Below are 12304 nucleotides of genomic sequence, written 5' to 3'. Positions count from 1 at the left end.
GCACAGGGAGGGGGTCAGAGCTGCAGGTACCACCTCAGGAACAGCAGAGGAAAAGCAGCCCCATACATATGCCCAGGAGCCTGGAAACTCACAGGTAGCTCCTGCCACAGAGGAGAGGGATATGGGTTCCCTCCTGACCCCCTGGATGCTGGGGCCCAGGCCTTGGAAAATATGCCAAGGCTGGAGTGTTTCAGAGGTGCTGCCCTTTTGCTCCCCATGCTCAGCATGTACCTTCCAGAGATGCACAGAGAGATACAGGGCATCAGACACCAGCAATCTGACCACACATTCCACCAGAGAAGATGGAATATCTTGGCTCAAATGATAAAAGCAGATCCACAGTCATATTGTCCTTCTGATGTCAGGCTACACAATGAGACTGCCTACCTGCTGCTCAGGGCAATTTGCTCCCCAGAAAATGGAAGCACAGGCTGGGTCATTGCCATTTCCCGAATTTCAGCAAAAGGGAGCACTGACAGCAAGAAGAGCAGAGAGACCATGAACACAAGTAGATGTGCACATGGAGAGGATACACACACATATCCCAGTCAGCACCATCTCAACTCACCCAGCCTCAGACACACACATTGCACAGTTATCAGCACCCACCAACAAGCACAAAGCGCTGCACAACCATGCCTCACACACACAGAGCCACTCGCTGTGTGCCCCAGGACATAGAGCAACTGTTTCCAGATTCAAAAACTGCCTCTGCTGATTTTCCTTTATTTGGAGTTTGCAGAGTTTCTTTCCCTTCTCCTTTGCCTTCCTAGCAACTTTTCAAGAAGGAGATATTCCAGGGGAGAAAATAAGCTGCCTCACTTGCTGTTGTATACCTCTTGTACTCTTAGGTGGCTGCTAAATCCTATACACAGGCATCATGCTCTACAGATTTGCAGACATCCAATGTCAGGAGGCTGCTGCCAGCAATTCTGCAAGAGAGAACCCTAAGATCAGGACTTTGTTAAGTGTTCCAAGATCTTCTGAAGTCGAAAACTTAGCACAGCACAGCAGACTTTGCTTTTACTCTCCTTCCTTTTCTTTTCCTTCAGGAAAAATCTCCCCTTGTCTGCTGACAATCTAAATTTTCCCTTTTTCTCTGTCCTGGTTTCAGAATCAATCGATTCTCATGACACCCTCTTCTGGCTCTGAGGAGAGGCTTCTTCTGTTCCTTTTCTCAGGTGTCCTCCTTCTCTCACAGCAGTAGTGCCATTAGCCTGGAACCACATGAACCTATTGCACTGTAGCCATGGCCAAAGCTACAAAGCAAAGGGGAAGTCAAACCAGAGGCTCAGGATGTATTTCAAGGGCTGCAGTCACAGGTTTCTAAGCCTGCTGTGTCTCTGGCCACAGTCAGTGTCCTGCTCTAATCTCTTCTGGCAGTGCCTGCTCTCGTTCACAGCCAGGGAGGAGCTCCCACAAGCTCCTGCTGCTCATCACTGATAACAAAAGGGAGGGTCTCAGCATTACCTCCTCCTGTTAAAGGTGGCCACACTTGGCAGGAGCCCACACTGTATGAGCTGCTAAATGCTGCAAGCAGATGATTTCCAAGTACAAATGAGTTCAGGGACTCATTCTAATCTCACAGTGTTTTCTGGGACACAAAGACAGTCAAGAAGCAACTCCCCACACTACTCCAGCCTGGCACACACACATGCTGCATTGCCCTCTTTACCCTGTCTGCCCATTTGTCTCTTCAGCCAAGCTGACACAGGCTCACTGAGCAGCAGACAGGAGGTCCAGCAAGGAAACACCAGAAGGCTGTGCAGCACACAGTCACCCCAACAGCCAAAGAACCCCAGGACTGGCAGTGAGATGCAAACCCTAATCCTGGCACCAAGCCATGTATTACTATGGGCATCCTGTCTAGATGCTGTGGAAAGATCCAACTCAAATCTCAGAGGTCATCCAGTTACTTCCAGCTTCTAGTGCCAGTGTCCTGGAACCTAAAGTCAGCGCTGCCAGCTGAGGATGTGTGATAAACCCTTGCCAAGGGCAACAGGCCTTGCCATTTGCTTGGACATTTCCTTGCTCATGTGGGCTTGTGTCCAACAGTGGGCATGATCCTCACCTTTGGGGCATTATTTCCAGCAGAAACAGCAAAACCTCACATCAATGTAGTGGTTTACTTTTAAGTAACTGTCCAACCTAGGAATGTGTCTGGAGCCAATGCTCATTTGGAACTCTCTGCCTTGCAGACATCAACTAAATAGTTCTGCAGGTGATAACCTCAATCCTTTCTCATCAGATGAGAAGAATTTGTCAGTCCTCAAAACACACTAAAAGAGCTGCTAAGATTAAGAGCAATTAGGGATAACACGTAGGGACCCCATAGGATAATCAGGGAAGATAGGAGATTCAACTTAAAGCGCTAAGAAACAGAATCCATACTGTCTTACAGGAATTTTCTCTCCTATCTATATTAGCAGAAACTGGATGCTCTCAATGGGCGCTGCAGCAAAAACAAAACCTACTGGCAGGTTTCTGCCTTCTGAGTAGAAGGCAGCATTCAGCAGAATACAGCATCTCCAGAGAGGCCACAGTAGCAAAGCCTCAGGCAGTCAGCCAGCAGAACACAGAGAACAGGAAGAGACTGCAAACCCAGAAGAAAGAGAAAAGCAAAAGCATTGGGAAAATTAATCTGATGAAAGGATAAACCCAAATGCTTAAATTCTATTCTTTCATCATCCTCACTCCTATCCACATGATTCATGACAGATAAATCCATATGTCCAAGTTACATTCTCCCATCATCCTCACCTCTGCCCACATGATTTAGCAAAGGTCCGCAGATCTTAATAGCAGCCATGATGAGAGTCAAGACACAAGAAATCATCTCTGGAAGGCATCTGCCAAGTGAGTCTTTTCTCATTTCATGCACCAGCCTGAGTAAACCCTTTGTCCATGCTCTTTTCTGCTTAGTGTAGATTCTACAGCAGCCCCAAAGCACGTACCACAGAATCTGATGGCTTCTACACCCAGCAGAGATCCCCAGAGCAGGATGCAGGGGGGAGCTCCATCATCTTGTAGCAGGTGAATCAGAGCATGCAGGAAGTGAAAGATCTGTTTATGTTCCCGTGCAAAGGATAGAGCTGGAGAAGAACTTGACACAACTGGCAAAGGAGAAATCCCAAAGCAGAAGAAGGAGGGAAGGAAGGCCTCTGGCAGGTTTGGGGGAAGGGAAGCAACCTGTCAATTAGCATTTTTTCAGTGCTGAAGAGAGGACAAGCTCTCCAGTGCCAGCATCAGACTGGCTTCTCCACCATGCACAATCCTCCACCATTATATAATCATGAGTAATGAGTTTTTGGAAAGCTCATTTTTGTGCACTCTTAACAGGAGAGGTAGTTCTGGACTGTCACTGGTGGTACACATCAGGGTAAAGGTTAACTGATGCCCTGCTGAGCATTTTCAGATACGGATATCTGCATTGCCATTTGACTCCTTCCTTCCCTGCTCATGGATCCCCTTTGCTGGCTGCTTCAGCTGGAACAGGTTCAGCACTGTGAGGAGGGCAGATATCACAAACAGCTTAATCTGCACAGAGCAAGACAGCAAGGAGATGCCCCTACACAGCAGACTGATCTTTCTGATAAGGATCCCCTGGAGGGCTACAGCCTGCAGCTCTGTGAAAGCCTGCTGTACCTGCCCGCTGCCTAATGGATTTTCTAAGTAATATGTTCAAGATCTTGAATTGTTATTTGCAAACTATCACTTTCCCTTTGAAGTACAGTGCTAGGTCTCCAGCAGCAGTGGAGAGTGGAGAGTGAAATAGAGGCTGGTCCAGAGACCTAAACAGGAAAAGGAGACCAGAACATCTTTTCTTTCATACAAAGTGAAAGCGAGGCAAGAATTAACACAGCTACTGCTCCTGCCAGCTGAGGCCACGCACACCCAGGGGAAAGCTGTCACTCTCCTTTGATGTTAGCAGGAGCCTCTGCTCTCTGCATATCCTGAAAAAGAAAAGCTATTTTTACCTCATCAAAAAATACATAGACTGTGACTGAAGACAATACATGAGAGCTCTTTGCTCAGGCACTACATCTCTTCTAATAACATAACAACATTTACAGCTGCCGAGATGGATGCAGCAGCAGAGCAATGGCTTTCTATCTTCTGCTTTCCTGATGCACTACCTTTTTTGAACCATGACATGGTTCAGGCAGGTCTGTGCAATAAACACTGGGGAGATGAGAGGGTTCTAGCATGCTGGCAGTGCCGGGGGGAATCAGAGACATGCTCTGAGCCTGCCTGATGTCAGCCTGGGACTCAGACATAGCTTCTAGACCAGCCTCAACCTGACCTGAGCTCTGTCAGTGCCCTCATGCTTAGGTGAGGTGCTGGAGTCAGGTCATACCATCAGAATCTGCCCTTCTGCCCTATGAAGAAGCTTCTTTTTAGTGATGCTTATAAACTGCTCCTGATTTCTGCAGTCTGTTCTGACTCATTCCCTACCTCTCCTCCAGCAGGACTAGTACACACCTGCTTTGCCTGCATGAACAAAAGTGCTTAGAAGGGGTTTTCTGCTAGGATCTGCATGCTGGATGGTATCACAGTACAGTCCTCGTGCTGTGGTTACCATAGATTTACTCTCTTGAGCCTTAAGCCAGGCTTGCCTGGCCAGTGGTTGGGGTGCAACCTCTGGAAGCCATGCAGGGAAGAAAGCATTGACAGAAAAGCACCAGAAGCACAGGCCTAGTAATATATCTCTGCCAGCAGATCCCTGATGAGGACATGCAAGCAAAGCCACCTGCTCCACAGCAGAGCTAGCGCAGCACTGTGCTGAGAGAGAAACATCATCCTGTGCACCTGTCCCAGGGCAGAAAGATGACAACATGGGAATCAACATTTGGCATCACAATACTGCAAAAAAAACAACACCTGAGGCACCTCCCTTCTCCCAGTAAAGCAGTGGTGAGAAGGACAAGGCAAATGCAGCAGCAAGGGACCTGGTTTTAATGCCAGGCACTGTCACTGGCTCCAAGGATGATCTTAGGCAAGTTACCAATGACCTAAGAAGTGCAGAAAACTCTTCCTGCTAGTCTGAGGTCCATTTAGCAGCAACTGTTTGGGGAGAAGAGGCCTTATCTTTGGTCTGAAGATTATATTACCAGCCAGAATATACCTAAACTCCCTCATCCAAACCAGCTGACTTGATTCCTCTCCTCTTTTGCTGCCCAACAAACCCTTGGACATGTCCAAGTACTCACCCTCAGGTAATGTATGCATGTCATCACTGCAGGAGAAGGTCAGCTCACCCTGGACAGCCAGGGTCTGCAGCTCTGATCAACCCACTTATGCTGAATGCTGCAGCCAAACCAAGCATGAGCGGGCTGGAAGAGGTTTATCAGCAGTCAGACTGCACCCTATCTCCACTCACACACCTTACTGCAAGCCAACACAACAAGGAAGCTCCTGTCTGGAGTTTGGAGATTATGGGTCATCCTACGTCAGGAACTTGGGGAGAGTTGCCAGGCTGGGCACAGTGTTTAGCGAATATCATGCCTGAGCCACACTTTATAAACATGTCTGTGAGCTGTTTACAAGGAGGAGCCCATGTGCATGAACCTACTCTTCAAATAGTTCAAAGGAAGATGAAACTTCAGCAATATAAAGCAAAATTAAACAGCTCTGTGGCCAGAACCACACTGTCTCTTGGTCTGTGCCACACAAAGCAGGCTGGGCTGGAGACAGTGAGCAGAACTGAGGTTTTTCACAGGTCCCTGCAGACCTTGGCTGGGCACAGTCCCAAATGGAGGACACCGAGATGGAACTGAAGTGGCAAATGAGGTCTAGTGACAGCACTCCAGGCTCTTTGTAGGGCCTAGAGCCCACTACAATTACAATGAACGCGCCCCTTCCCCCCTTCTACCTGCACAGCAGACTCCTGCTCCAGCATCCCTTCAGGAGATCCTTGCTTGCAGCAAGAAGGCAAGGGGTCCACAGTGGTTGGTGCATGCCCTCTCTGAAAGACACGCAAGGGAGTCACACCAATTGTCCAAAGGAACAGAGCTCCTGGAGACCGCTCCCGTCCCACCCTTTCCTTGTGCTCCAGCCTAGGGTGACCCTGCAGAGGAATGATTGCCTGGCTGGCAGGAGTCATCCCTCTTGTGAGTGCTTTGCTCCAAATGCTCCATCTTGGCTCCAGATGCTAAACAGGGGCCAGCCTGGCAAAGGACTTGGGGCGCTGCAGGGGAGCCATACAGCTTGGTTTCTATTTCCAGCCACTATTACCTGGCCCTTCAGCCAGTTACAGGGTCAAGAAGGCCAAGGTGTTCCCAGCCAGGTACTGGGGCCAAACCAGTGAATGCACAGCCATGAGATGATCACACCTGGAAAGGCCTGGGAAATATAGGGATAAATACAGCTTGTAGCATCTGCAGCTTTGAGAAAGAAACAACTGCTTTACCAGCTGTAACTCTCTACAGCATTCCTATAAAACAGCCCAGGCCACTATCAGAAAATCTTATATGAGATGTGAGGCAGGAAAAGTAGATCAACAGAACATGTTAGGATGGCAAAATGCTTTGCATTAATAGAAATTGAGGTTTTTATACTGACAAAAGACCAAGTTTAGCATTAGAGCAAAGCAGAATCCTTACCTCAGTCTAGGGAAAGCACCTTCCATTTGTCCAGAGCCATTCAGCACTTCATTGACAGTCTAGATTCTCTCTGATATTTGAAATAGAACAGACTCCACCTTCAGCTCAGGTAGAGTTCAAATGTTTGTTGCTAAAAGGATGGACACTGCAACTGCTGGCTTCCTGGCACACTATATTTGCTCTAAAAAGTGCTGCTTCTCCGAACCTACAGAGTCAGTGTCTATCAGTGCCTCATATCCTGCTTCCAGCCCCTCCAGCTCCATAGCTGCATGTCATGAATGCAAACACAAGTCTACACTCTGACACAGGCCATTACCAGCCAGAGCTCATGAACCAATTCAAAGTTTCTCCCTCAGCGCAATGCAAACTTCCTCCAGATCCTCCATCCACCAGGAGAGTGCATACACTTGACAAAGCCCTAATCTGTGCCCTACAATCTAACTGGATTTACCCCCTAGCACACCTCATGGTAAAAGGAGCCCATGAGATTGCCTCTCTCACCCATTTTGAGATTTGGTTTGGCTTTGCTTTGTGCAACCTCTGGCACTGGTGACTTTCACAAACAGAACAGGAAAAACCAAGCATGGGACAATCCCCAGGGCAGCAAATCTTTTAGCCAGTCTCAAACTGGCTCAGTCCTACAGATTTCTGGCAATCCAGTGAAGCCTTATATCCTCCACAAGGATGGAGAGGGGCCAGGTAAGCCCTGTACAATGCTGGAGGGAACGCGGGGCTCACCTTTGCCTGTGGCACAGGACTGTCCTAGGGCACACCCTTTGCCCACAGCCACAGCAGGTGCAGGGAAGGAAGGCCTGTGACTGTGTGCAGGGTAGGAAGCAGCTGTGGTGATTGTGCAGTCTGGAATGGTGACCACAGGGTGCTATGGCAGACACAATAAAATGGAATTGCCCCAGGTCCCCACCACTGAGGCAGAACCTTTTTACCATGGTGAGGAATGAGAAAAGCACCTAAATACAACATGTATGTAGATCAGAGTTCCTCTGACAGAATATTACATATAGGTATGGTCCTGGCAAGTTTGGCCAAGCCACAAAGTCTCTGTTTCCTCACTCAGACCTGGAGTTTTGCCTGCAAACAGCCCTCACCAACTTCCTCAGAGCTCAGGGCACTGAGGTATCCTTGGCTGTTGGTGACATCCACATGGGTTGGCAGGTCACGGGCTGCAGCAGACCCATGGATCTTGAGGCAACTGTATGGAGTTCACAGCATTAATATTACTATCAATCACGTATCTATAGCTCTAGAAGTAAAGGTGATTTTGGGAGCATGAGTGAAGAGGATCCCATGAGGTAGGAGGTACCTGACTGTTTTCTCCCTTCCCTGAAGATGGGGGAGAACAGAACACTTTGCCTTGAGTATGCAACACATTAAAAACCATTTCTTTCCCAGGCTGTGAAGCTGGTGCAGGCTCCATTTATAAGAAAACTGGTCTCACTGCTTCATTAATTGCTGTCCCTTGTTAATTGTAATTTCCTAAACTTCCCATTGGTGCCTCTAATAGGTATCATTCACTCATTACTACCTCACCTGAGGCATCTCCAAAAGTTCCCCCTAAATGTAGACAGGTGAGTTGCATATATCAATGCTAAAACTCATACCTCAGAGCAACTCACTTTACTAGCAGTTTGTAATTGTTATCTTACCTGTATCTAACAGGAACATCTTGGCAGTTTTGGAGAAACCAACACTATGGGCACAACCCTGTCTGAGAAATCAGAGCCTGTCAGAGCTTGAAAAATAATAAATACAACTCCAATAAATGAACAGTTTTTAATTCCAAGAGCTCTTTCCATTTTCATGAAAACATCTCAAAAAAATAAGGCCTCAGGCAGTTCCTTAACACTTACCCATTTCCAGATGCTGAAATGAGATTGTCTGGGTTGCTCATTTCCCAAAATTTTATTCTGTCTCCTCTCCTTTGTGACATCTGAGCATATGATTGCTACCATAAAGGCTTCAGAGACAACTGAAGGTAGACTCAGTGTCATGTTGTACTCACAAAAGCTAACACAGAATTAAACTGGGGCTCTGCAAAGGGACATTATTTACACTAGAGAAAACAGGAATGTTGTCTAAAAAAGAGCAAATTCACACAGAGAAAAAGTGACCAAGAATTACAGTGAAAATACCAAATAATAACCTCTGGGCACCCTGGTGGGCTTTTAGGATTTTTTGCAAGCCAGGGTTCCAGTATTCTGTTAAGTGCTGTTCCCTGGATGCTGTAATACTTATCCACACAAAAACTGATTTCTCCTTCTGCTATCCTGAGACAGCTCCTGGAACAAGGCTCAGCATCCCTGGTGCCTCAGTGCCATTGCATTCCGGGTTCACACCTGAGATGAAAACGTTGAACTCCAGCAGCAACTGCAGACAGAGTCAGGGGTGAAGAGAAGCTCTATCAGAAATTTAGAAGGCAGAGGTTTCTGAAGAGAACTAGTCCTTCAGCTACAAAGAGCCTTTTTTTTTCAAGATACAAAGTTCTGCCTCTGACCTTTGGAGAAACTCTTCAGCTGTGTGATGATGTAGCTGTGAAGGAATGCAAGGCTCCTTCCTCGGTTTTGGTATCCACCATGTAACTAGAGAAGTGACTGCCCAGAATCAGGCACTTGCTGGCTGCTGCCAGTCTGTACTCAGCTGTTCTTGCTTTCATTTAAGGGAATGAGGAGTGTAATGTGTGCAGCAGAGAACCCTAAAGACATCACCTTCGAGAAAAGTAAATAGCATAAAAACAGGCTTTAATATTTTGAGGAAGCTGTATGTGCCTTTGTCCAGGAAAAGAAGCACAACCCCTCCTGAACTCAGACACTTGAGAAATGAGGCTAGGATAAGTCCAGGGCTGCAGCCACTGAAGGGAGCTGCTCCCTCCTGAGCACTTGCAGTACTCTCCTGGTGCAAGGTCATGGATACACACAGGTTCACCTTACTCCAGCATGTCCCCTCTCTCCTTAGAGAGGCAAACACTCCCTGTGCTCCTGTCGCCTGCTGAGGCTCCCAGGACCAGCCAAGCTCCCAGGTTCCAGTCAGCAAGCTATTATCTCAGGAAATGTCAATGTAGTTTTAAAGCTGAGTCAACAACAGAAGATGAATAATTTAAATGTTTAGCAATTCTGCTACTGTTGCCCAGCCATGGATAACAGCAGGTACACAGAAAAACAGTGGCGCTGTCAGGCCACTTCCTCCTGTTGGAAGAGAGGATTGATGCAGGCATAAATAAGTGGATAAGGATGCTCTGCAGAGCAGAGATAAATGCTGCAGCTCAGAGCAGGCAGCCCTCAGAACATCACACAGCTGAGGCTTTGCTGTCCTGTGGTGGTTGTGGCTTCTGGCATGGTGATTTGTGACTTCACAGGAAGTCCATAGGTGCCACTGGTGCTCAGCTTCCAAAGTGCTGGAATCATCAGCCATGAGCAACACAGGAAGCATGTGAGGGATCCACACCGACATCTGCTCTTCACCTTTCCATCCAAGGAGGAGTTGTGCAATGTGATGTGGTGGGAGGGAGACAAAGATTTGCTGTACACAAATATGCCAGCCTTTGCTCTCTAGCTGCCTCTCCACCTCCTTTGTTGTTGGGGGGATGATGGGGAAGCCAAATCTCTCCAAATCAGTCTAAAAACAGGCATGCAGAAGCACAGAACAAATGAAAAGAAACCAAATGGGTTTACAAAGGGACTGGGTCTACAAAGCTCAGCACCTATTAGAAATAACAAATCTCTTCCTGTCATAGTCCTGATGTAAGAAACCATTTAATCTGAGATTCCCAAAGGGAATTCAGAAATACAAATTGAATAGATCTTCTTAAGGTTGTGTTCCTTGAACTGTGTACTGTTGCCTCCTAAGGCATGACTTTGGAGATGAATCAGGCTGCTCTCTTACTCCAAGAGATATCTGCCTTGTACCAGCACAACCACAATTTAGTTCTTGGAGAGGAAGCAGTCTGAGCCCCAAACCAAGATGTTTCAGCAGCCTTTTGCCCCTCCCTGCACACATACTGAGCAGACAGCTTCATAGCATGTGCCTCTCTGGCATCTTACCATGACTTATCAAGTGCTCTTTTTGTTCATCATTTGGGCAAGCCAGGCAACACAATTGAAAATGTCATCACACTGATTTACCTTATTTATACTTATTCAAGCATAAAAACTCAGAAACTCAGATTCTCAGGGTGAAGACATGAAAGAACTGCAAAGCCCCCAAAGGAAAGGAATATTTATGTCCCATTTTTTATGCTACAGCTTAGTACTATGCTATTCTGGCTGCAAAAAAGATAATTGCACAGATAAAGTTGTTCAGCAACCTCTGCATCTAGCTCTGTTATCCAGTGGACCAGAACACACCTCACCCACAGGATTAGCACTCACTGTTTGACCCCTCTTAGAGACAAGGCAGTTCTGAGAGCAAAAAGCATCACCTAACCCTGCCTGAATCTGAAAATTCCCAGTTCTGGGAACTCAGAATTTGGCATTATGCCCACAATATGGGCCAAGGGCAAATCACTTCTTAATTACTGCTCAAGGTGCAAATTTCAACTTTCATTCAGACAGGCACAATCTGAAAGATGTAACAAGACCGTTCTCAGGCTGCAGTTAATCCACCCCAGCTATTGACCCTGTTGAATCCACTGGTCCTGCTGTAACTGCAAGTCTACCGATAACTAAGAAATGTCTAAATGTTATGCCTCTTTGGGAATCTCGAGACAAAGAGATTTCCATCATTTGGCTGCAGTGCATGCCTGGAGGCAGCAGAGACTGACCTCCTGTGAGAAAAGATGAATGTATAGTCCCCACCTGGCAGGCTGCACTCTGCTCCTCTTGGAAAGAAATCTGCTCTGCACCTGAGCCTCAAGCCAGAGAGCAAGAGCTCAGATCTTGCCCTACAATTTCAGTGTACCTTTATTCTCAGCCACCCAGTCTCTGAGGTCTGCACTATACCTAAATACCACAGCCTGTGCCAAAATGATCTTGCCCTGTCATGTTCAGGCAGTTTGACAAAATATTTTCTGCTTTAGTATGCGGTGGCCAGCAGCACTGAGATCACAAGTCTGAGTGTTGTCTATTGCTGTGACAGCACAAGGAATAGGCAGGGTGCTCAGAATTACCTGCTTTCCTGCATCAAACCACCCATCTGTCTCAAGTGCCTATCTGCACACACACAGCACCCCCCCAACTCCTCCCACCCCCCGAAGGACATCTGCTACATGCACGTCCAAATAAGTCACACATATGCCTGTCCCCTCAGCAGATATTGGCCGGAGATGCTGGAGTCTTCCAAATGAGTAATGTTCACAGAACAGCAATGAATTCCCAGAGGCCATTTTACAGCACACAAGGAGGAGGATGGGCCATTTTGCCCAGGACACACAGCTTGACAGAGTCACAGTGAGGATCGACAGCAGCCCCTTGACTGTGCTGCTGTAGCACGCTACCCAGACAGATCAATATCAGATTTTCACAGTATTCACCTTTAGGTTCACTCCTGAAAATCTACTGTATCCAGCATACTTGGAGCTGCAGTGGGGTAGAAGAGGCACCTGAAGCAAACATCCCAAGGCTAGGGTCACTGAAGCAGTTTTGGGCTCCTACAGAGTCAGCACTTCTAGCAAGGCTCAATGCTTAGCTCCCTTGAGAGTCAACAGAGAGAAATGAGCATATCTAAGGGTATAATTCAGCTGACCTACTTCC

The 12304-nt window shown here is 47.3% G+C and overlaps 1 protein-coding gene across 11 annotated transcripts in view; it reads right to left on the bottom strand.

Annotated features, from left to right (window-relative positions):
• Positions 1-12304, bottom strand: part of ANK1 (ankyrin 1) — a 58682-nt gene that overhangs the window by 34886 nt on the left and 11492 nt on the right. For 7 of the 11 annotated variants that reach the window (XR_014949835.1, XR_014949834.1, XR_014949836.1 and 4 more), the window contains exon 2: positions 5873-5965. The exons of 1 other annotated variant lie outside the window; for it this stretch is intronic. Coding sequence is in view for 6 of the 10 variants with exons in the window: in XM_021535901.4 (XP_021391576.1) it covers positions 5873-5965 (93 nt within the window). In the remaining 4 variants the exon portion in view is untranslated. Of the gene's footprint in view, positions 1-2954; positions 2974-5210; positions 5370-5872; positions 5966-12304 lie in introns of those variants that run through there. 3 more of the 11 variants (XM_085559110.1, XM_077789271.2, XM_085559111.1) reach the window with 2 other exon arrangements.

Source organism: Lonchura striata, chromosome 22 (assembly GCF_050655825.1).
Source record: "Lonchura striata isolate lonStrDom1 chromosome 22, ASM5065582v1, whole genome shotgun sequence".
NCBI classification, from domain to species: Eukaryota; Metazoa; Chordata; class Aves; order Passeriformes; family Estrildidae; genus Lonchura; species Lonchura striata.
Note: the sequence above shows the minus strand (reverse complement) of the source record. Positions and strands in the feature narration are given on the sequence as shown.